General features: G+C 39.4%; 1 protein-coding gene across 1 annotated transcript in view; it reads left to right on the top strand.

Moving 5' to 3' along the window:
- LOC308487520 (uncharacterized protein C1orf21) overlaps nucleotides 1–26,032 on the top strand; it is a 199,476-nt gene that overhangs the window by 66,981 nt on the left and 106,463 nt on the right. The window contains exon 2 of the mRNA XM_081025863.1: nucleotides 10,071–10,290. Within this exon, the coding sequence (XP_080881989.1) occupies nucleotides 10,197–10,290 (94 nt within the window). The 5' untranslated portion in view covers nucleotides 10,071–10,196. The remainder of the gene's footprint in view (nucleotides 1–10,070; nucleotides 10,291–26,032) is intronic.

Here is a 26,032-nt window from a genome sequence, read left to right as displayed (position 1 = left end):
GAATATACAGAAGAATAACTAGGGCATGGTCGTGACCTTGGCAATCTGACTAGTGAAGGAGGCAGGCACATAAACACTTAATAGCAGGAAGATGTGAGCTGTACTTTCCTCTAGACTGTGACAAAGCTTGGGAGAGAACTCGCTGACCTTCAACTTGTGCACATACAGCAGTCTTTGTCTTTCGAGCCCTGGGATGTGCCACACAGAGGCTGACCTCCCCATCCCCAACGCCCCCAGGCAATACTCAGGGCTCTCTGCAGATGCTGCACTTGTTCCATGAACTTCTCCTGCTACAGAATGTTCCGTCTGTCTGCTTATGTTTGGTGCAGTTCTTAAGAACCAGCAAGCTGCCACAGTTAACCTCTCATCTCTCTTTCCATCTCTTCTGTCTAGTTTCTTTTGCCTCTGGCCCTTTCTTCTTAAAGTTCATTCCCATCTCTTTAAGTAATGATGGTGGTGACGATGATGATAACTTTCCTGTATTAATTGTTTACTAACTGTCTGGTGCTGTCCTCAGCACTGCACATACATCATCCCATCTACCCCTCTCAATATTCATGTGGTCTTATCCCATCGGATAAATGTGGACCCAAGGAACTGTGGAGTTAATGACTTGCCTAAAGGCACACAGCTCCCTTCCCTCACAGAACCACAAAATATTGGCTATAGTCTAGAACTTTTATGGCATGTGTATACAAGGAAGAGAGAGAGAGGCAGGCGCACACTACACCCTTGACCAACAAACAGGTTTTTACTTGTTTGCTTTTTCTGAGTTGTTAGGGCACTTTCAGATCTTGAGCTGTTCTGGATAGCACTAGAAGGTTCTAGAAGCCAGAATTTCAGATAGCCAAGGCTTTCCCTCAGGAACACTTATTTTTGAGTCAGTTGCCCTCTGCCCAGCAGGAGTGGGATGGTTGTTCTCAGTCACTGGGTCATCGCTGACCTGTTCTCAAGCCTGGGATCGTGCGGCCAGGAGCAGAGCAGAGAGAGAGAGAGACCTTTGATGCGAGTTCGCACCAGTCTCTCATGGATGATTTCATTTATTTTAGTGGGGGGAGGGGGAAGGAAAGAGGTTATTTTTGGAGGGAAGAACGATATATGTTTAGATTATGAAGGAAACCCCGTTTTTCAAATTCTATGATTCAGATCTTTCGAAGTATTACTACATTACTTGGTTACAAGTATTTATAATTCTGAGGCTATTAAATGTATCCATACTCAGATATTAGTAGCAAGGTCTTCAAATAAAATGTAAGCAGACTTTTTTGTTTGTTTTCAAATGATTCTCACACTTGCTGCTAATGGTTCGTTTAGGTAATCCATATCTCTTGTGTCTATTGGTTGCATTTCTTTCTAGCTACCACAGTAACCAGCTTAAGGCTGTGTTATGAGCTATGCCAGCACTAAATTTAGAGATTGAATTGAATCAAAAAAATGTGGAACACAGTCGTCTTGTGTAAAGTGTAGGCTCTTAATTGAGTGATGAAAACATCATATGTGCTTTTCCAGTGTGCATGTCAGACAAGGATCACTGGCAATGGCTCTTGACTTTGGCACCACAGAAGTGACATTCAGATTTCCGAGGGGTTAATCCAGCCACAGTTCTGTTGTCCTTTAGGGCGTTAAAGAGGATCAACAGCTCAAAACTGACATGACATCTGTTGTACTGTCCTCGTCAGTAAACGCTAACTGAGGATCTGCTAAGAGTAGCACAGTATGCGGGATTTTCCTACATCTCTTGTTGCATAAAATAAAGCTGAGGCAAGCACTCATTTAATTAACTTGAATTATCCTAGGACTTTCAAAAACATCTCCGATGTTTTCTTTCTCTGCAGTGTACATTAGTCATTGGAATTTTGTTTTATTTTATTGTTTATGATCCGTTAGCCCTACCTGAAGGCTAGTCCTTCGAGTGCAGGAATCATGTTTTCTTCACAATGTATTTCAACACGCAAATCACCCATGCAGATGTTTTTCACTGGCCATTCAGGAAGGATCACGATTTAATGGCTTAGATTGAAATCAAATTGTGCTTTTTTTAGTAATTTGTACTTATCCTGCTTTCAGTTTCTTGTCATTTCATGACTTTTGTCTTTCCTTTTCCGTTTGTTTTCGCTCATTTTCTCTGGGGCCGCCTATAAGATCCCTCTGGGTAAACCGATTCCACTCAATGCTCCCGAAAAGCCATGGGTTGGAAGGTAATGGCCTGCGCCTGGCCTAGCAAAGTATGCACCGAAGAATACTACCTTGCATTTATATGTACTTTTCAAAGCATTTCATTATCTAGATTTTTAAAACAATTTTTGGGGGGAATGCTATTATTATTAGGATACTGACAAGGAAATCACATGGATTTGTTCCAACTGGCATGGTGAACCAGCAGCACAGCTGTCCCAGTCGTGGGTGTCATGATACAGAAGGTTCTTCAGTGACACAAGTTGACTTTTTGCAGATACCCTGGGTATTCTGAGTCTTAAAAGTGGGAAGAAGACAGAACAGTCAGAGTATAGGAGTGTCTGCCATTGGCCTTGACCACTGAGGAGCAAATCCACAAACAGCATAATTCTGCATGGGTTCGCCCTGGCATGGGTGGGTGACTTTCATCAGAATCTGGTGTTTTCGTCTCTTGCCTCCCCAGACATACTGTCAGCCATGCCAGAACCTGTGTGAACATATGCAGCTAATCTAAGTTTTCAGGTACACGGTGAGGCCCCAAACTCCTTAGCTGAAGAACAGTTATTTCACAAACTTTTTCTAACCAGATCCCTACAGGAAATATTTTTTAAATTCATTTCATTTTTATTCATTAAAAACTGGATAGAGGAGACGGGAGAGCACAGTTTTGTTCATTTTTCACTTTATACACCATTGAAATCAACACCCTCGGGCCAAAACATCATTGATGGTAATCTTGAGACCTCATAGGGCTTCTTGAAATTTTGGGGGGAAGAATTTGTTTGCAAACATGTCCTATTTGGATAAGGGCTGAAACAGAGTTTGCCAATAAATTGAGTATAGTTAAGAAATAGCCTTTTTGTAACTGGTAATTTCGTTCTTAGCATCACTTGGATGCTAAGGTTGAGGTAGATCACATGATCAGAGAGGCTCCGAGAGGTGAAGTCCAGCCTTGCTACCGAGGCAAGCGTGTGACCTGACACCAGAGCTTGTCACTCGCATTCCCACTCTGGTGTTCTTTCCACTTGCCACCTTGCCCCCTGTCCCCACACCTCACTGCGGAAAATCCAGCAGAAATCTATCATCTCACATAGGACTTTTTCTTGTTTCTGAGGACACCTCTGTACAATTATTTGTGGAAATGAGAGTTTTTCCCGTAAAGAAAGCAGAAGCCAAAAATTCCTGTTTTTTGCAGATAATAGCATGTTGTCGATTGTCATGCCACCAAATGAGTGTAAGGCAAGGAACGAATATCTTCTCTGATGCTAGCAATTGCTTGTCACAGGAAGGTTTGACTTTTCCAGATTATCCTCATGTCAAATGTGACATCTCTTTATGTACTATTTTTAACATTCACAATGAAATGTGAAATGGTGTTAACAGTAGCCCGAGGATACCAAAGCTACAAGATTAGAAATTATTTTTAAGCTGCCTTTCTTCTTCCCCCAAGGGGGCTGCTGTATTAACACTCATTATAGTGAAACAGAGCAGATGGGCAAACAGACTGATTAGTTTTTCATCCATATAGTTTTCTATATGGAGCTTTGATGTTGGCTCTTTCTTCAATAAAAGAAAGGGGTTTTTAGATAGATATTGCCTTATCTTGATTTCCCTTTTTAATCAGAGGGAAAAAGGGGATATTTTGCTCCTGATCTATTAATAATGTGGCTATGTCTTTTTCTTAACTACTGACTTCATAGCTCTCTGTACCCATTGCAATCAGAATTTGATTCCTCTGCAGTCCACCAAGCTACACGTGGTGTCTTCATGTTCTTTCTGGCCTTGGATTTCTTAATGGCGTATATAACTTTCAATTCATTTTTTAGAAGTGTCTTTCTTGACAAGGAAACTGTTTACAGTATTTTTGCCTTTTCCATCCAAAATGAAAAAGTCTGTGACTAATTAATGGAAAGTAAAATTACCCATCATATTACGTAAAGAAAAATATTTTCCTATGGCTTTAAAAAAAAAAGGGTCAGCTATCACTTTGATTTTTCAGAAAACAGGATTTTGCTTATTTTTTCCTTCCCAATTTTATAAAATAGGTTTTTTGATGAAACTGTGCTTCTACTTCAAAACATTAAGGTAAAGAAAAAAGACATCAGTTTTGGTATTTTATCTAAAGGTAAGGATATTTTTTGTACCCCCATGTTCACTGCAGTATTTTCCACAATAGTCAAGGTATGGAAACAACCTAAAGTGTCTGTCAACAGATGAATGGATAAAGAAAATGTGAAATATATGTATGTATGTGTGTATACATATATATTCAATATATATATAAATTAATCAATAAAATATATATATAAGTATATATGTGTATTATACACAGAGGGTGCCAAAAAAATGTATGCACATTTTAAGAAAGGAAAACTATCAAAATTTTAATACTCAATATATACCGATAACAAAAGATGAATTCATGTCACGTTTGACTTCTGCAATTACAAGAGGTGCTCAAAGTGGTTACCATCAGGGTCCAGACACTTCTGATTGCAGCGAACTACTGCTTGAAAAACATTGACCAAAGTGTCCAATTGTATGCATTTTTTTTGCATCCCTGATATGTATACATATATGTATATATGTATATGTACGTATATGTATATATACACATATACGTATATATACATAAAATTCGATCTTTAAAAGGAAGGAAATACTGCCATTGGCTAAGAGAGTAGAACTTGTGTTCTCACCACCAACAAAAAAAGGTAAATATTTGTAAATAAATATGTGAGGTGATGGATGTGTTAATAATTAACACGATGGTGGAAATCTTTTCACAATGAATATGTATATCAAATTATCACATTGAAGACTTCCAGTATATTGCGGTTTTAGCAAGTATACCTCAATAAAGCTAAAAAAATAAAGTGAACTCATCATTGGGAAAAAAACATCATAATCTTTCCTTATAAAAGGGTAAATATATCACTCACATGTAATATGTAGTCATAGAAAAGTAGCAGACTTACTGTGTACAGAAAATAACTTTCTCATGTTATATAGTTTTCTGGAACGATAGTTCCCCTAATGACACATAAAGTATTGTCTAAGGAGGCTTGAGGCATAGTGTGAGGACAGGAAGGATAGACATGCATGGCTACAAACTTTTTAGTCCTTTCTAAAACATTTGAATTGGATTTAGAAATTTGCTGATATATTTTATCTGGAGCGGGAAAAATATCCTATAAAGATTGTGCTAAGCTAAATTAGCTCATAGCATTATAGATGTGGATTAAAACTTCTCATTTCATGGTACAGGATATAGCCAGTGGGGAGACTTCTACACAAAGCCATAGGCAATTAATTGGACCCCGTGATTTTAGAGGGGCCTGATGATCCTATCACATAGATTATTTAGTTTCAAAAAAATCATCCCCAATGGGACTTAGCATTAGAAGATTCCATCAAACATAAAAGGTGCTTCGGTTTAATTCTCACACTGTGATCTGTGACTTCAGAAATAACATGTTGTGAATAATATGTGAACCTGAGACTCTCAGATCTGCTCAGGGTTGCAGTCTCTGCGTGCTCGTTTGCACCATCAGGCTACCTCTCTAAGTGGAGTGATTTCAAGGAGGTAAATGAATAGAGGGTGTGGGGGTTGGGAGAGAAAGGCTGAGCAAAGCTAATGGAAAAATGGAAGCTAAAAAAGTGCTAGGGTTCATGTGAATGGTAACACAAACCAAAAGGAAATGTTTTGGAACAGATTACTGTAGCAGTCATTACCTGTTTCTCTGAAAATAAGACCTAGCTGGACAATCAGCTCTAATGCGTCTTTTGGAGCAAAAATTAATTAAGACCTGGTATATTACATTATATTATATTATATTATATTATATTATATTATATTATATTATACCCAGTATTGTATTGTATTATATTATATTATATTATATTATATTATATTATATTATATTATATTATATTATACTCGGTCTTATATTATAGTAAAATAAGACCAGGTCTTATATTAATTTTTGCTCCAAAGGATGCATTAGAGCTGATTGTCCGGCTAGGTCTTATTTTCAGGGAAACATGGTAGGTGGACATTTCTGAAGATCTGTTCAATATGAGGTCTCGGTTGGGGTCAAGTGAGAGAATTTTCAGTGGAAATGAAACTTTGACATACATAAAAGATGCAGTTCAGGGTTATTTTAGTGATGTTTCTTTAGCTGTGGTCAGGTCTCAAACCTGACCTTCACATTCCTTCTCACAAGGCTGAATCAGGTACCTGTGAGGTGAACTTCTTGGTCAGCCTATATTTAACCTGCAATAGTTGTACCACGTTGCTGTGAAACTGGTCTTTCTAAATGCTGTCCTTTCTCTGAATGTTTACATTTTATGGGGATGAGGAGGAAAACCCAACTTGTCTTGTTTATCACTACAGAGGGTGCCAAAAAATAGTATACACATTTTAAGAAAGGAAAGCTGTATTAAAATTGTAACACTCAATATATACCGATAACAAAAGATGAATACAAGTCACGTTTGACTTCTGCAATCACAAGAGGTGCTCAAAGTGGTTACCATCAGCATCCAGACACTTCTGATTATGACAAACTACTGCTTGAACAATGTTGACCAAAGTGTCCACTTGTATACATTTCTTTCTTTGCACTCCCGGTATATACCCACTGCGTACCAAACACGTCTGTCATTTAATTTTTAATAAATATCTGTTGATTAAATGAATGAATGATTAGATGATTGTTTATGTGCAGAATGCAGATGACATAGTAGAAAACTTTCCCCAGTGATCCATGGTCAGCTTTATGAATCGGAGATCTTATGCCTCTCAAACGACTTCATAAATATCACCTTCAAAATGGGCAAAATGTTAAAGATATTTTTGATGAAGTTGTAAAATGTAAAAACATCACTCTTTGAATCACTGCTGTACAATAGATAGTGTATATGTTTCAGAAACAAAATCTACACCTCTTTAGGATGTGGAAAGAACTCGTATTGAGCGATAGTGCTGTTTTAGAATAGATAATTCAATGGGAACTTTGTGAGTCATCTCTTGAATTGAATGTCTAATCTGCTTGTTCACATGCCCCTCACCTCCATGCCTGAATAACAGAGAAGTCCTTGGAAAATCGTCCTTAGATGTTTTATGTTTGTTAGCTTCCTGCAATGTATTTGATTTTCATGTGATTTCATGTGATTTTAAATTCAAGTAAGATTTTTTGATACAAGTACAACTTTTAAAACACCACACAATGCTTTTCCGGGGTAGCAAAGCCTAATTCATGACTTAGAGTCTTTCATTTACTTCTTGGATAGCATGTGAGGCTGTAACAGGAAATAGGAATGAGGAAGAGAAAAGCAAGAGGAATCCCAGAGAGGAAAATTGTAAATTGTCACTGGATTACCCCTGTCCTTTGGGAATTATGTTAGGATTCCCACTCTCCTTCCTATATTTTTACTTTGTTTATTCTGAAGAAGTGGCAACAGACAGGTAAGCAGGTGAGGTTTCCCCTGTCACTTCTGTTGGCTCTTCTATGTCCCTATGAGGTGGTTTTCTCATATTCCTTTTTGAAAGGAAGGAAATCATTCTGGGGTCTCACACCTGTGACCTTACCTGGTGATGCTGGAGACAGGAGGAGGGGGAATGTAAAGCTGCAACAACTCCAGCAGTCACCACCCCTATAGGGCAGCCACCTGGTTAGAAAAGCATGTCCCCCCTTCTCCTACCCTTAGCACTGAATCCCGTCTCCTACATTCTTGTCTCATGTTTCAGTGATGTTTCTTCAAAAACCATGATAAGTTTGACAGAACAAATTTCGACACTCTTAATTTAATGTTTCTCAAAGTGTGCTCAAATGTGGATCAGAAGGACTTCCTATATTTTATGAGGTTTTACAGTTTATTAAGTTGGATAAAGTTAGCAAAGCCTCCTCCAGGCCCTCAAAGCATCAGAAGCGCCATCCTCTTTCCTGCCCTCCCCCACCTAGGCCCCTCTGCACACACGCACACGCACACACAGTGCTCTTCCACATTCTAGTGTCTTAGCTGAGGAGCTCCTTACATCTGGATCATGGACTATCCTTTCCTGGCAAAATTCTACCAAGCTTTTAAGACCCTCCAAAATACCACTTCATAATTTACTCTGCTTTTTTTTTTTTTTAATTCTGCATTGTCACAGTTTCTTGTGAAACCTCTATCACAGCACTTACGACACTGTACTGTGAGGATTATTTTTCTTTTAAATGCCAACATATCTCCCCCATCAAGCCCCTGAACTTTATAGATCAGTATGAATAGGCCATCAAGTGATAATACTGTTTCTTTATTGACGTTACTGCTAAATATAATAAGAATAGGGGTGTGTCTGTATATTCTATGTAGCTTTAAAAAGATGAAAATGTGTTCACCTGAAGTTACCTAATAGTATAGAAAACTATCAGCATTGTCTATCTAGGAAAAAAAAAAAAATCTTCCTTGTTTGTTACAGTTCATCACCTAACCCTGTACTTCCTGTTAATGATTTAATATAAGCAGTGATAGAAAATAGTCTGAACTATACAAAGGCATGGATAGAGTTGTAGCCATAGAGCCAATATTGAAATTTGTCTTTGCTTGGCTTAAGATCTTTACCTTTGTATCTAAATGCATTTACTAGATTGATTTAGATTTACCTTGTAGTGTTAGGCTAATTTGAAAACTGCCCGTTGCTGAGATTTGATGGTTTAAATGCCTTGAATTCTACATCCATAGATGTCTTTCATGCTCCAGGAAAGAGGGCTGAGGGGCAGCCATCTTGATGGAAGCAAGAGCCTGCAGCTGCCTCTTGGTAGCTCTGTTCTTGACGCTGAGAAACATCAATTGTTCCTAAAAGGGAGAGGAGGGTGCTGGGGTGTGGGTGCTAATGAAAATTAAGAGCAGTATCTTGATGCTTCTTTTCTGTACCATGGGTGTGAGGAGGTGAGGGGATGAGACGAAGGAATGGGTAGATGGTCCAAAGGAAACATCTGTAGGACTGGAATAAGTCACATATGCAATGGTTGGATAAAGATGATGAAAGAATCAAATAAATAAAAATGGGCAGGTTGAGCACAGCAAGCCCTGAGAATTTAGGCAGTGACCTTGGGTGGGGCAGGGGAAGGTAACTAGGGGATTATCTCCTTTGTGGTTTATCTATGACTGCTCTTTCCACTGTCTTAGAGGTCAAATTAAGGCACAGAGGCTCTGAAAGAGATAGACAACTGCCTTGTTTTCTTTTCTTTATATTCCTACAGCTGCTCAATCCTTAAAACATTCAGCCAGGTAAGCAGAAAATGGATACGAGTAAGTTTAAGTTCTTGTCCCATCTCCTTTATCATCCCAAATAGTGTCACCTCAGGTAAAATAAAGTATTGAATAACTTATAAAACATACCAGAAATATATAAACCAGCCCATGTTTTCAGCCTGAGGAGGAAGGCTGTCTCCTCTTGGCAAAATTTAGGAGCTGGACGAGCCAGCCTGCAGGACAGGATGGGGACAATAGAGAACTGCCCCAGCCTCGGACTGAGTACGTCTCATGAGTGTTCTTTCCTTACTCTGAAGGTTTTTGATGTTCCAGAACATTAGCAAGCACGTGTGGCAAGTAGTAGTGCTCAGATATTTATTTGAATAAATAAGTGTATGTGTTTTTGTATCTCCTTAAAATGTTCAGCTGTGTGGGGTGCAGGGGGCGTACCTCTGGCCTTGCTCCCTGAGTGGGGATCAGGTAAGAATGGGTCGTGTTCCGTTCTGTTCTACAGCGTCTGGTCCCAGCGCCAGCACAGCAGGGCCATGCAGGAATATTCTAGTGCATTGCTGGTCTCACCGCACACAGCAAAGACACCAAGACAACGGTGTCATCTCACCCATTCTGATCTAGTTTTCTTTCTGTTCTTGCAGGTGCGCACATCTTAACCGACTCAGCAGGAAGATCGATTTTCTTTGTGTTGAAAGAAAAGGAAAATGTCCCCGTGTCTGTAGAGATGATTTGCAGTTCAGCCCGGCTAAAGCTGAGCGAATGAGACTATGGGCTGTGCCTCCGCCAAGCATGTTGCCACTGTTCAAAATGAAGAGGAAGCCCAGAAAGGGAAAAACTACCAGAATGGAGATGTGTTTGGCGGTGAGTACCTTGGAACTTTATTCTTGACCAGTGGATTCAGGCCTTTCACTTTCATGGGCATGAATCCTTGCAGTCTGATTGTGTTATACCTTTTGGAGGATACTGAGAAAGAGGTGATGAGATCTGCTAGGAATCAATGCGAATCTCTTACATTGGACAATCATCATAACTTATACATAGAGAACTTCATGGAGGATTATGGAGGTTTTATGCAAAAGCTAGCACTTAAATCAAGTTTTAAATGACTAGTAGGACTTAAATAGGTGTGTGGGTGTCCAGGTAGAGAAGAACAGTAAGTCTGAAAACAGAGAGGTCCAAAAGTGGAGCAAGTGAGAATTTGTAAATGAGACAGTGACGTATTTTTTAGCAGTAATAGAAAGTTACTCTCTATGTGAATTATAAATTTTCAGATTCCAAAATACAAATACAATACATTTAAAATCATCTTTTAACTTTTCTATGATGCCTCAAGGTAACTTCAGAATATCTAGTGTGAAGGTGACATACTGCCAACCCATGGCCATATTGGGCCTGCAAATATGTTTTCTTTGGCTCCCAGAGAATTTTAAAATGAAAAGCAAGGTGGCCTTTAAAATAATCAAGATGCGCCACATAAAATCCCAAATTTCTTCAGAAGATTCTCTGAGGCAACTCTTAGGGGGGTGGGGCAGCGGTTGCCCCTTTAGTCAGGCTCCAGTGAACTCCTAAGCCTTGCCCATGATTGCACATTAAGCCCAGTTTGCTCACTGACCATGAACGTTACCTGCCTGGCCCCTGAACGTTACCTGCCTGGCCCCTGACAGGCTTTTGAGTTTGCCTAATCTTGAGTTTGTTCCTTGGAAGATCACTTATTCCTTTGATGAAGCCATGTCTGTGTGTTAGTCCAAAATTCCAGTTAGAACAAGGCAGATGAAGCCGTTTTTCTTGCTGAATTATTTTAACAATGAAACCCACTATTTGACATTGGCACGGCCCTTGTATTCCTAAAAGCACCTCTTAATCTCTTGTTCAACAAAGAACCTCCTTGGAATAACATTTACGTGTAAACAACTGAAGTTGCACTATTCAGTCATGGTCAAATAATCCTACTGCATTTAGACTCTCTAGCTTTGATCCATTGCCATGGGTGGTTCAGTCCCTTGGTGAAGAATTGGGAATAGGCTCTGCTTCAAGTGAACTAGTATGTATGGGAGGAGGATTTTGTGTTGTTTTGTCTTTTTTTGTCTTGTTTCAAGGAGAAGTAAAGTTGCTTCTGGAGCAAATTTGCTTCCAGGGTGACTCCCTATAGAATTTAGAATTGTGGAGAAGAGTAACATCAGCATCTTTAATAAAACTAGAACCTGGATCACTGAAACCCCAGTTTCTGGAAAAACAGCTAATTGGAACCGCCCCCGCCGTTTGCTAATTTAGTTACAACTTTTATAGCCAAGAAGACTTTCTGTTGTTCTGGAGTGCCATACGTCTTTTGCAAATGTTAGCATTTAATACAGGAGCCTTGTATTAGTCAACCATTGCCTCTGGACCTCAGTGGCATTCAACCATGAAAGCGTCTTTCTTGATCACGCGTTGGTGGGTCAGCTGGAGTGGCTCTGCGCCAGGTCTCTCTCATCTTCCTCCTGGGACCAGTGACCTAAGGGGGGCAGTGCCCTCCTTTTGCAGAAGGGTAAAAGTGCAAGTGGTACCCAAGATGCCACTTGAGCACGGGCTTAGAGCTGGCACACTGTCACGTGTGCCAACATTTAAGTCAAGTCACCTCACAGGCTCAGAGACCAGTGGCAGAGAAGTACATCCAATCACAGTGCATTCATGGCAACGGTGTGGATGTAGAGAAGGGTCAAGAATTGGGGCTCATAATTCAGTTTACCCCAAGCCGGCCCAGTCGTTGCCATCTGTGTGGCTCCATGCAGAACATGTGGTGAAGTGCAATGGAGTCCTCTGCTAACGTTTCCTCATCCTCTCAATACTCATATGGAAGCTTTATTCACTCCTCCATTCTTGTTGTTCTGTCTAACATCAACGTTTGCAGGTTTGTGGAATGGAGTTAGATAAAAAAGGAATACAAGGAGAGAGAGAGAGCTTTATGAACCAGTCAAGGAAGATAGTTTTTCTAGTCCTACAGGGCTCTGGAGGGAGAATTGTCAGAACCCACTATGAGTATCAGTACCAGTACTAGATGCTCCTGAATGCTGGGCTTTGAATATGACAGGAGAAGGTCCCATCAGTGTTTCTCCACTGAAACTGGTCTGTGAGAAGTAGAGTACAAAACCCCAACGTGATCACAGATGCATGGTAGATGTGACTCGCTTTTAACCATTTGATGTCTTTTGTCACCCATTGTTTCAGTGATCTATAACCACGTATAACAAAGAACTCCAAACATGGTGGCTTGAAGCAACACTGATTCATTATTTCTCACAATTCTGTGAGGAGGCTGGGGTTCTTCCATTGTGTTTGCCTGGGCTCTGTCCTGCCGCTGTGTTTAGCTGGGAGCTCAGTGAGTCTCAACTTACCGAGATGGTTTCAGCCCTTTGTCTACCACGCCTCTCTTTCCAGCTGGGGAGTCAAACTTTTCGTGTGGGTGTGGGCTTCCAAGAAAGACAGTGGAAGCTGCCAGGCCTCTTAAGACGTGGGCTTGAAAGTCCAAGAATGGCACTTTTGCCACAAGTCCCAAGACCCGCGCAGGGTCCAGGGAGCATCGAGGTGCTTCATCTCTTGAGTCTGTGCCTAGAAGGTGGGGAGGGACTGTTGAGGGCCGTCTTTGGAGACTGGTCACCACCCCCATTGATAGAGGCAATGAGGACTCCGTGACTAGATAATATTCCAGCCTGGACAGTGATATTCTGCTCTCTAAACCCCTCTTCTGTTTTTCACTGAATAAAGTGGCCTCATTCACATTTTGCAAGCTAAATGTTTGTTTTTGAATGTTTGAAAATATTATTGCCACATGTTGTTGAAGAATTGACAAAGTCTGTGTAGTGTGGCATATTTGGGGTTGCCTCTGAAGTGTGTGTCTCTGAGTGTACACACACACACACCACACATACACCATACACTCATGCACACACACTCGATCCTTCTTCTAAAGGTGTTAATTTAATTTCATAGCTTCTAAAGACATCCTGGGGAGCATTGATAAGCAAGGTGTTTTTATAAATGATCATTTCTGTCTTTATGCAACAGTTTGATCAGTCTCTGTGATGTTTTGGTTATTTAGGGGACTGACCACTGCAAATACGTGTGACTGAATTTCTGTAGAATATTCCACCATCAATGATTAAAAGACAAATGGGCGTGTTGACTCCTAGATTTCATAGCATTCACGCGGTATTTTATCACTGACATTTACCTGTCAACTTTCTTTCCCTTTAAATATCGAAGCATAAAATGTTTCTGTTCTAATGTTGTGCCTCACTTACTGTGGCCCTTTCAGAAGTAAAATCCAGGCCAGATAGCTCATCTCCAGATTGGGATTTCCTTCCCTCAGTGGTCAGGGCTGATATGAAGTGTGGTCAGCAGATCGGCTGAGGTCATCCCAAGGACAGCTGAGCAGATTGCCACGACCAGCCTGCATGAAATAAGTGACCAACAGGTTCAAGTTATGATGAACTTTAAGCAGGTTCTAAGAAGAGCCAAGTGCTTGTTGGATTTCTTTCGGTGGTCATGCACTTAGTCTGTTAAAGTAGGTGCTTAGAACAGATTCAGGTCTTATGAGGGAAATTAATATGACAAACCTGAGATCATTATCTCTTCTGCAGCCCATCCCCAAGAGAGGGAAAACTTTTTAGTTGTATTGACTTTTCTACTTACGAGAAGGTCACTCCAATTTTCCAGGAATGTAGACTTTGATCTTGAAAAGGCTTTAAACTTGAGGTCTTTGTCTCTTTCAGTTCCCAGACCCTGTGAATCTTACGCTCCCTTAGCATCACTTTTCCTGCCACCACCAGAGTTTATTTAGGTTGTTATAACCCATAACCTGGAATAGTGCAGTGTCCTCACAACTGGTCTCTATTTGCTCTCTTTATTGTTTGTTTGCTTCTTCGTTTGTTTTGTTTATTTTGTTTCTAACTGTCCAATTTTTTGCACCATGTCAGAAAGCTGCTTTCTTTCACTTGGGCTCTGTATTGCTGTGTGGCTTCAGTTCAGTTGTGTGTGTGTGTGTGTGTGTGTGTTTAATGCTGTCATGCCAATCTGTTACCCATATAAAATACTATAGGGCCCAACTTCACAACTTACGGTGAAGATTAAATCAGAAAATACATCACATTCATTCAGAAATTTAAATTGGAGGCAAAGTTTCGTTGTTTTCTTCCTGTAATGATTTCTGATTGTGTACAGTGAAGCTTAATTAATCTGTTTGTGTTTGTGAGACAGTAACAGAGAGAATAATGTTTCACTCTGTGCCATCCAATACAGTAGCCACTGGTCACATATGACTACTAAGCATGTGAAATATGGTGAGTCCTGCTGAGATATGGTGTAAGTGTGAAATACACACAGGAGTTTGAGGACTTAGTATGAAGAAAATAATATGAAATAGACCATTAATAATTTTTTCATCGATTACATGTTGAAATGATAATACTTTGGATATAATGAGTTAAATAAAATTTATTATTAAAATCAATTTCACCAGCTTCTTTTTATTTAATGTGGCTAGAAATATTTACAGTACAAGTACAACTCACCTTATATTTTTATTGGATAGTGCTAGGTTAAACCACTGGCAGGTGGTGTTGGTTGTACAATTTCCTTTCCTGTCCAGTTTCAGTTTTGGAGTTTACTTGTTATTGAAATCTAAGAGCCAAGAAGATAGGCTGAGGCAGCAGGCCTCATTTTCTGCTTTGACTCTCCAGAGGTGATAGGTGTATTCAGCTCGGGGAGGAGGGTGTGGGGTATGCTGGACCCTCAGAGAGGCAGAGATTGACAGGCAGGTTGGCAAATGAGCAGCAAACTCTCTAACTTGCTCATCTCCCTACGCTATTTAGTGGTTAGCTGCCTCCTATGTAACTTATTTGCTGGCCTAGGGAAGTTTCTGTTGACTTCTGAAGTTATATCCCAAAGGTCAGAGAGGAAATCTCCCCCCATTTCTGTTCTCATCGAGTCGGTAAAGAACCTTAAGGGTATGAGATGTGCTTGATGGGTCTGTGCTAGAACTGGATCGCAGTCACAAATAAGCTAAAAAAAATGTCCGTCAAGATGAGTGAGAAATGAGGCTCTGGGTTTTGTCTTTGAAGACTCCAGGATGTCTTGAGGTGCACCTCAGAAATATCGTAATGGGTCGAAATATACATGGGGCTCATGAGATTACAGAAGTCAGCCCACCTCAGCCGGGAGTTTCACTGCACAGTTCTGAAGTGAAAGTGTTTCGCCCAGTGTCTGACTCAGAATAGCTGCTCAACGTATCTTAGTTTCATTTCCTTCTTTTAGGTGGCTCCTGGGCCATTCTGATAGGTGCTTACGACTTTGACAGGAGAGAGGAGACAAGCCGGTATGTAAAGGAGTGACTGTAGGTTGTCTCCTACTGGCCAGGCTTTGTTCCAGCTTCCCCACTCATGTTGTCTTTGACAAGAAACTTAACCTCATCAGTGCCTGATTTCCTCATCTATAATACAGAGATAATAATGGGACCCACCCTTTGGAGTTGTGTGGAGGATCAAATGTGTTAATTATGGATGGAAAGCACTTAGAACAGTGCCTAGTACACAATTAGCACTCAAGCATTAGTTGTAAATCTGAGCAGACTGGCCCTGACATCTTTCCTCGCCCTCTTACCCACCTCAAAATATACCCTGCTAGAAGCCCCTTGGTACATGTTCAATCTAGCTGTGATAGAGGCAGAATCAAATTTCTATTTGGAAAAATCTATGATAGAAAGTCAAGAAATGGTCTATGCTTTCTATATTTAAAAAAAAACACACACACACACACAAAAATCCAAGTGCTATTTTTCCTTTTCCTTGCCAATCAGTATCATGAGCTTGCTCTTTTAATGTTGGAACCAAGGTAAGTGTTAGGTATTGGAGACAAAAGGAGGACCATTTGTCACTTATCTCTTCAAGGCAGGCTGATGGCAAGATCAGGGAGCCTCTGAGTTCTCAAGGCCATTGGTGGCTGGGCCCTTGATGGCATCCCTTAGGTTTTATGTCTTAAGGATTTGCTTTCCTTGCTCTCTTGTCCCTCCAGGGGCCTGGTCTTCTCTGTAGTTGCCTAGAGCCATTCCTCAGACCTACATCAGAGTGAACTTGGCCTTGGAGAAGGCAGTAAAGAGACTGCTGGGAGCCTCCAGCCCTCTTGGTACCATTCAGTGAAAGGCACTGAGGACTAGAGCTGCAGGCAAGGCTTGTTTTGTGCTAAGGGAAGTTCTAAAAAAGTGATTCATCATTCAGACAGAAGGTGGGAGGGTTTCTTTACCCATAGCACTTCTGAGAGTTATTTTCTCCTGAGTGACATCACAAAACTCAGAAACTCAAAACAATGGCTTCTTCCTGGAATCCCGGCTGATGTGGCCGAACGGACATGTTTTGCCCTAAGCACCGACTTGGGAGTGCCTCCCAAGCAGTGGCCACCTGGCATCACCTGTCTGATCCTTAGACCTCATTTAGATCCTGGTTGTTCCCTTTAGAGGTCATCACAGCGCCTCCCTTCTGTACCTGACACCTTAAATGTGGCTGTTTCCTTTGCCCCTGAATTGTTACATCAAAAGCACAACTTTTTGACTCATATTTTACAGTGTATACGGTTTTTTTCCATGCGATTATTATTATCCCTACTTGAAGTTAAGAGCCATACCAGTTCACTTAATGAAAGAAATGAGAGTGTGGCTAGAATTAAGGATGTGCACCTTTATTTACAATTAAAAATATATATATTCAATTACAGTTGACATACAATATTATATTAGTTTAAGGTGTACAACATAGTGATTAGATATTTATATAACTTATGAAGTGATCACGCCAGTAAGTCTCGTATCCATGTGACACCATACATTGTTATTACAGTACAATTGACTATGTTCCCTGAAGGATGCTGACTCTTGCCTAAGGGAGATTCCCCTTTCAGGAATAAGATGTCTGTCTTTGCCATTCAATCCAAACCAACCTTTGCTCAGAAGTCTTTGGGAAGTAATTGCTAACTGGCTGCTTGAGCTCAACCTCAGCTTTTAAATGAGGACGTCTGGAAACTCGATTGTAGTAATTAGGGCAATTTTCAGTGGACCTGGAGTTCACTGTCATGGTAAATGCATGGGCCTGAAACGCATGGGTAAATTGTTTCACATGCTGTCTCAGGGGCTCACTAACAGGTAGTTTGGGCAAATTACTGGGGCTTCCTTTGCCTCAGTTTCCTCATCTGTAGTGGATGGGCAATGAATACCAGTATTTACCTGCTTTCAGAGGACAGTTGTGAGACTTAAACGTGTCAATGAATGTAAAGTCCTTAGATAGTAAGACTTGCCACGTGATACACAGAGTGAATGCCATTTATTCATATCATCATCATATTAGCAACCATGGTTTCTCTTGATTACGCTGGGGGAAGAGCATAATCAATTTATTGCAGATGTGTAATTCTCTAATCTTAAAAAACCTTATCAATTATCCATAAAATACTTATCTCTCTATTTTGTAAATACGTTCTCTCTCCGTTTTGACCTAGACCAACTTCTGTTCTGTGTAAGGTGTGTGACTATGTGTGTCTTTAAAAAATCAAAAGACTATAAAGTATATGATTTAAGAGTGGTAAATAATAATATTGTACCTATTTCTATAAACATGTGGCTTAAAACATAATCCCATCATAGAAGTTAACAAACATATTTTCATTTATCAAACATAAATTTGTGTGTGTGTGTGTGTGTGTGTGTGTCTGTGTGTGTTGTGATCCAGCATTTTCCTGCTCTTAGGTTTATCATGTATATCATGTGAGGAATTTTATAGAAGTAAGGATTTTTCTCTGCGAAGCACCATGGAGAGGCCAAGAGGTAACAGGTATAGATGATATCCATAGTGATTGTAATTGGATAAATGTCTCCATAACTAACTGAAATAAAAAGATGTACAAATTAGATACTATTAATATTTCAATTTGTATGTGTTCTTTTAAAATATTTTGTTATTCATAAGTATAACACCAAAAATTGAATTCCTCAATTTATCTTTTCATACTAGAGTTTTTCAGATGATTCTAAAGATTGAATTGTCAAATACGAAACCGTAATACTACTATTAAAAATATGAGAGTGTTTTTATAATGTTAGGTTGCAAAATACCACAACTATCCAGTGCCATAAAGAAAAAGTTGATAAATTTGACTACATAAAAATTTTAAATCTCTGCATAGCAACAAATAAACAAACCACCACAAACTAAGTTAAAAGACAAATGTCAAACTGAGTAAGAATAATATTTGCAGCACAAATAAGTTTAATATGACTAATATAAAAAAGACTCTTAAAATCTGTAAGTAAAAACTAACTCTCCTTTGAAAAATAGACTAAGTTTGTGGCCAGCTATTGAAAAAGAAAAAATACAAAAGGACAAAACACATACAGAAAAATATTTAACTTCTTAATAATCAAATAAACCACACCAAAAAAAAACACAAACAAAAATACAAAGCAAAACAAAACATTTTTCTCCACTTATTTTGGCAGAAACAGATTATCTGTCTCATGTTATAACTGGGGATGTCAAACCAGAACAATTTTTCTGGGATTATATGTATTTTATATGTGTGTGTATATATATATAATTTAAATGAGCATGGCCTTTGTCCCATCAGTGCCACTTCTAGGAATTTATCATAAGGAAATAATTGGACTAGCGTGTAAATCTGTATACACAAGGGTCTGTCTCACTGATGAAACATACATCGAATACTGCCATTAAAGATTAAAGCACTGTATATATTTATTGAGCTGGGCAGAGGTCTACAGCACGTTACTAAATGAAAAGTATAAAAGGCTTTTACACAGCATATCTGGTTTGTGAATTTGATTTTTTAAAAATATATATAAAAGCCGGTGCAAGTACATAAAAGAAATGTTTGGAAGGCTCTATTCACCAAAACATTAACAAGGCAAGCTCTCTATGGTGGAGTTTCAGGTGATTTTTAATTTCTCCTTTGTATTTTTCTGTATGATTTAAGTCTTTTACAGTTAACGTTTATCATTCAATACAACAATTTATTTATTTATTTATTTATTTATTACTTTTTTAATTAGTTTATTGGGGTGACAATTGTTAGTAAAGTTACATAAATTTCAAATATACAATTCTGTATTACATCTTCTATAAATTACATTGTATGTTCACCACCCAGAGTCAGTTCTTCTTCCACCATCATATATTTGATCCCCTTTACCCTCATCTATCATCCCACTCCCGCCTTACCCTCTGGTAAATACTAAACTATTTTCTGTGTCTATGAGTTCAACTATTTATTTTGATAAACATTATTTTATGTTCGCTTCTCCCAAAGGCTTTCTACTGGGCTTTCAGGGCAATGTGAAATCTATCCCAGATGAAAAAGCTGTGTCTGTCACTGGAAATAGCCCCAGGGCCACAGGGATTCGACTGATAGACTTGTTTGTCCAGGTAAACAGTTGGAGTCTGATCACTGACTTGTTGGTTTCATTTAAAACCTAGCAGTTCAGTTCCGTTTATTAAGTACTTACGGACTATACACATTCATATGTCACATGTAAATTTTTCATGGTGAAATGAGAAATCCAGAAACACGGTGATCGTTACTGACTGGAGAGTCATGTAGGCATTTGCTGTGGGTAGAACTCTTGTCTTCGCCCCGATTTTTAGAGGGGAGGATTGGGACACAGTGGGCGGTAGTAATGGCATGTCCATCCCCACGGGACAGAGAAAGAGTAGCTTCTGCCCGTCATTCACTCACCTGTCCTTCCTGAGCGTTCTTCAGCTGTTAAATATTTCCAGCTGAGTAGTTTGTGATCATAAATTGGTGTCACAGTTTAATTGTGTTTCTGATAACAGTGTTCTGAACAATAAGGGAAATTGCTTCATCCAATTAAGTACTCCTAAGGTCATAATCCTCAGTCAGTGGTTGTTGATTGGCCAGTTACAAGGTTAGAATGGTTCCGATTGAATCATAAACAATTGTTCATAAACAGGCCCTCTGTGCTTGTGGGTGGTGGATACAAAAGAAACACAATCAGCTGCCCTGCCCACAAAACTTGACCCAAGTTTAGAAAAAACAACACACCATTTACGCACAGGAAATAATTCAGCAAGAAACAGAGACTTGAAAACATGAAACAAAGTGCTACATTTTCAGTGTTGCCACAAAATGTCCATAAGTACCATGAGCAGTGGGGAATATCAATGTAATCTGCTGTAGGGGTAGAGAGAAGTAAATTTAAAAAAAAATTGTATTAAATTTATTGGGGTGACATTGGTTAGTAAAATTAAATAGGTTTCAAGTGTACATTTCTATAATGCATCAGCTATATATTGCATTGTGTGTTCACCACCTAGAATCAGTTCTCCTTCCATCACCATATATTTGACCGCCTTTATCCTCTTCTGCCACCACTTTTGTCTTCCCCCTTACTGTAACTCTGGTAACCACCATACTGTTGTCTGCGTCGATGATTTTTTGTTTTTTTGTCTTGTTCGTTTGTTGCCTTCAGTTTTATATCCCCCATGAGTGCAGTCATATAGTTCTCAACTTATTTGGCTTAGCTTGATAATTTTATGATCCAATTTGATGGGGGGAAGTCAAGACATTTCCTTCTAAGAGAAAAATATCACTATTCTTCAGTAAATCATCATTATTTTATTATTTTTGACTTCTTGAATATAATGCTAATAATTTAATCACACCTCACCATTTCTTACCATATCATAGTGCCCAATATATAAGTTGTTTGGTAGTAATGAACTGACATTAATAATAATGACCACTGTTATTTACCAGGTTCTGTTACACCCATTTATAGGTGAGGGAGTGGAGGTTGTGAGAAGTTAAGTAACTTACCTAAGTTTACATAGGTAATGTGTTAACTCAGCATCTGGTCAGGAACTCAGCGATGTCTGATTTCAAAACCTCAGCGAACAAATGTGTGCTTTAGAAAAAGGAGGCACTGTGTCAGGCATAAGAAGGGATTTTTTTTTACATGTACAAGGTAACAGCTTCTCTATGCCGGAAACTTTCGATCTAGTGAAAGAGCAACGCATAGGATCACCTCCCTCTTCCTTTCTCAGCCGGGTTGTCCATTCATCAAGCACCGATTTACGGAGCCCCGTTGTGTGGGAAGGCTTTGGCTGTGGCCAGACCCTGTGCACTGGTGGCCTGTCCTCTGACCCATGCCTCTCAGTGTCAACCTCTCCGCCATAAATCATCCCATGACACTATACTCCAGGGCTCTGAAGAAAGAGCATACAGATGTAATGTGCCATATGTGACATTGAGTTTCTTTAGGTTGCTGTTGGCAGTTCCTGAGGCCTGGTAGGAACACGCCCCTTCATACGGCATGTTGCTTCTGAGCCGGCTCCTGTTGGCTGGAGGACTGGGGGACTTATTTCTGAGCCAAAGGAAGATCAACCTCCATTTTAGAGGCTGGGAGCTCATCTGCATGTCTGACTCTGTTTAGCTCTGCAGTTCCTTAAACCATCTGAAAACCTAAGTGTATCAAATAATGAATCCCCAATTCTCTAGACTTTGGAATAGTCTAGAGAATTGTAACAACAGAGTAAACAATAGAATTTGCTATATAGTTGGTGCTTCATTTCTTATTTGGGTTTTCCTGTTTGTTTATCTCATTGCATTAAAACGCTCTAATGTTAAATAAATAAATAAACAAACAAACAAATAAATAAATAAACAAAAACTGGTTATGGAACTTACACAGGTAGACTGATTCCACTAATCAAGTGACGATATATATATTCAATGTATATGCCTTATGGACTGAAAACAAAGCCTCTAAGTGTTTACCAAGAAAGGTGAGTGATGATTATCTCTGATGAAACATTACTGGTGGTGCTGATGATCGGTGAGTCTTGCGTTTTGGTTATATTTTCCAAATATTCTACATCTCTTTTTCTAAAGGAAAAATTTTTTTTTAATTAAATAACTTGTTTTTGAAAACACACTGTGACGAACATCACTTTTAAAAGGGAAACAAATCTAGAAAACTTGCTAAAAGGAGTTTGTTTATTCGCTTCGTGCTTTTTATGTGTCAGTCGTCGTTTCAAGTGTTTTACTGTTTATTCATTCAAGTGTTAAAATAACTTACGAGGTCAGTTCCAATGGGAACCTACCAGTTCAGCCCCCAAATCTGTATGCTTAACCACCATGCCTTGCTACCACATCGTTGGGTCCTTTCTTATTAAAGTCACCGCCTGCCTAGGTTATAAAACATGAAAAGCAATGTGGGCAAGACCCCAGCTGATGAGGAGAATGTCCTGTATTTTCATATACCTGTCGCCACGGGAAATATTAGCATACATAGTACTTGTCCTTGTGTTCAGAAGTACCCCTCAGGAATGGTTACTGATCACAAAGTTCTTCTGGCCCCCGCCTTTCAATGCCGTCTTCACCACCCTGAATCATCCCATGACAGTGAACTTCGGGGCTCCAGAGAAAGAGCTAACTGTGCTAACTCATGGTGCACTGGTTAAACAGTTCGGTTTCATTTTCCTGTTTACAGTTCTGCATCCAGTAGGTTGCTTAAGATCTGAGAACAAATGGAAAGGTAGGAAATAATTATAATTCCCTAGCTTAAGTTTATTTTTAGCCAGTGGGTCTTGTCTTGCTTTTCATTTCAAAGCATGAAGTGGAGAAATCAGCAGGGTGATGTGGAGGTTGTCCCATTACAAATTTTAAAGTGAGCTGTCCTTGTCCTTTGTGACTTGAGTCTCAATCTCTCGGTTCTTCTCGAATTTTCTACTATAAGTAATTCTTTTTAGGAGTAACTTCTCTTAGAGATCACAGTGGGCTACATATGGCATAAGGTTTTATTAAAACAGACAAACAAAGACAAATGGCTGTAGCCTAGTAAGCCGCGATTGTAAGGAAGCCATTGGTCGAGTGGCTGGAGATCTTGGGGACTTTTGGATTCTGCCACAGAGTAACTGCTCAAGATGACCTCTGTGAACTTCAGTTTCTACATCTTGGGAAGGTTAGAGTGTAAGTGATCACGTGGGGAGTATTGGACACTAATATTCAAAGGTTCTACTTTGATCCTCATACTGGGGATGGTTCACACAACTCTATAGTCTCAGTTTCTCTGAAGCCATTGGGGCCACTGAAAAGATTATATAACATATTATTTTGATTTTTTAGGAAAATGATGGTGGTTGTAGTGTTCATTCATTAACAGCTGCATGGTCCAAAGTTGACCAAGATGTTGATTGCTTTGTGATACAATTTTTTTCTTCTAAAAATTAAAAAGAAGTATCACCAGTGTTTTCTGTCGCTTCAAAGCATTCCCATGAGCTAGAAGGTGAGAAAGCTGGAAGTGTGTGGGACACTGTCCCAGCTTACGTCTTGGCTGGCTAGGTTTGTTTTTTTAAATTTTTCATCCGAAAATGATGCTTACATTGGTGTTATGCAGCTGTTAGTCTGGGCAAGAGTTAAGTTGCTGACTTTCTGTTTTAAAGAGTTGTTAGAAGGCGGGGTAGGGCACACTGGTTGTTACTTGAAAGGGATAATGAAATGTATAGTAGATGATAGTTTTAAACAAAATCTAGACAAAAAAAGAATATTTAATTTTCCAGGTTGCTGCCTTTATCGAGAACTATTATACTGCAACCTGGTCACTTCCAGAGTGTGACTTTTTTTTATTATTATTATTAACTTACATAACTATACTGTGTTGGTCCAGACAGACTATAAAAGGGCAAGAGAAAGTGAAAAATTACAAAAAGTCAAATTCTAAAGGATAGCGGAGATAATAGTCTTATGGTCGTAATATTAAATGTATATATAAATAATATCCTGATAACCAGCACATGTTTAAACTGTGAATAAAAGTGGTTTTTGATGGCCTTTAAAAAGTTGCGTAAGTAAAGCTTCTTAGATAGAAGGGCCAGTGCTGGGTAAGGGGATTTGTGGAGAAGGAAGATGGCTGTGAGGGTACAATGTGTGCAGTCTACTTAAAAGGAATTTCAGTCCATACTGAAGTTATAGTGTAAGTGGCTATTTGCATTTCCATTTAAAATCTATTTTCATAAGCTATGTGCATGGCCATTAAGAACTGAAGGTAAAAGATTAAGGGTGAAGTGAAAAAGCATGGTGTTAAAATAGTGGTCTATGAAACTAATGAATTTTCTCAAATTGTAACACAAAACCAATCTGGTGCAAATGTCCATTTAGATTATGTTTCATTTCCATTTTGAAAACCACATTCAAGACAAGCTAAATTACATTTAAATTCCCTTCTAGCTACGGACACTGTGCTTCACTGTGTAAATGTCACTGTTGATTTTGATCATGAAACAAAGAAGAAATTGTCAAACTCTATATGAAATAGTATTTTATTTTTAATGTTGCACTCAGCATTTTGGGACTTAACTGCGTCAGCTATTGAACACAGAAATTTTTTTTCTTTCATTTATCTTTTACTTCCCACTCCTTTTCTCACTCAAGAAATGTTTATTTAAAAGTGTTTAGATTTTGAGTTTTGACCATGGCTTTCCTCCTTTGTTCCTTGCTTTGTTTCTCCCAATGCAATTGTTAAATTGCCAAGTGTTAAAATGAAAAACAATGGTAGAACTCTGAAAACCACAATTATTCATTCAAGAAATATTTATAGAGTCATTGCTAAATTGGTTTTTATTAGGAGATGTGATATGTACTAAGATAATGGCCGCCCTCATTTTGCCTACATCCCCGAGAGTGACAGGAGAGATAAACAGAGAGACACATACTATACTGTCAGGTAGGGATAAATGGAATGAAAAATAGAAATATAAAAGGAGGGGAGAGAGTGATGGGTTGGCTATTTTAGACTCATAGGTCAGAGAAGGTCCATCTGAGTAGGTGACCTTTCTGAGCAGGGACCTGAAGGGAGTACGCCGTGAGAATATGCAGGAACAGACTGTTTCAGGCAGAGGAACAACAGGCCGAAATCTCTGGAGGGAGACAGCTGGTAGGTTCCAAGAAAACGCCTGAGGCCCTCATGCCAGGAGAGTAGTGGGTGATAAACTCAGAGGGGAGTCCTGGGGTTGGACTATTGCTCTGTAGCTCAGGTGTGGACTCTGGATTCTATTCTAAATGTCATGGAAGCCAGAAGAGGGTTTGGGGAGTAGGGGAGTGAGGCAGTCTGACTTTGTTTTTTTAATTTAAAGACAACTCTGGCTGCTCTGTAGGGAACAGATTATATGAGGCAAAACTGGAAGCAGGTGACCAGTTAGAGGCTGGTTCAGGCAAGAGACGATGGCGGTCAGGACTAAGGAGCTTTCAGTAGAGATAGTGTGAGATGTGGCCAGGTTCAGGATATGTAAGAAAATAGTTAAATACGAGCTTCATTAGAGCACATCTTATCCTAGGGTTCCTCAGTTAGTGAGTAGGAGTGACAGGTAGGTGGCATTTTGTACCAACAGAAGCTCCTCCTTTTTAGTTCAAACTATGCAAGGTTTTTAAGCTCTGAAGCAACATGGGGTGCTTTAAGGCTTAGCCACATGGGGTAAAAAAGGAAACTCTAGTATTGTGAAAATAAAGACTTTTCCAAGGTGGGGCTGTTAGGATTATTAATAAGGTCAAAATT

This window comes from Rhinolophus hipposideros (assembly GCF_964194185.1).
Source record: "Rhinolophus hipposideros genome assembly, chromosome: 19".
Taxonomy (NCBI): domain Eukaryota; kingdom Metazoa; phylum Chordata; class Mammalia; order Chiroptera; family Rhinolophidae; genus Rhinolophus; species Rhinolophus hipposideros.
The sequence above is the reverse complement of the archived record's forward strand: the minus strand, read 5'-3'. Positions and strand labels throughout refer to the sequence as shown.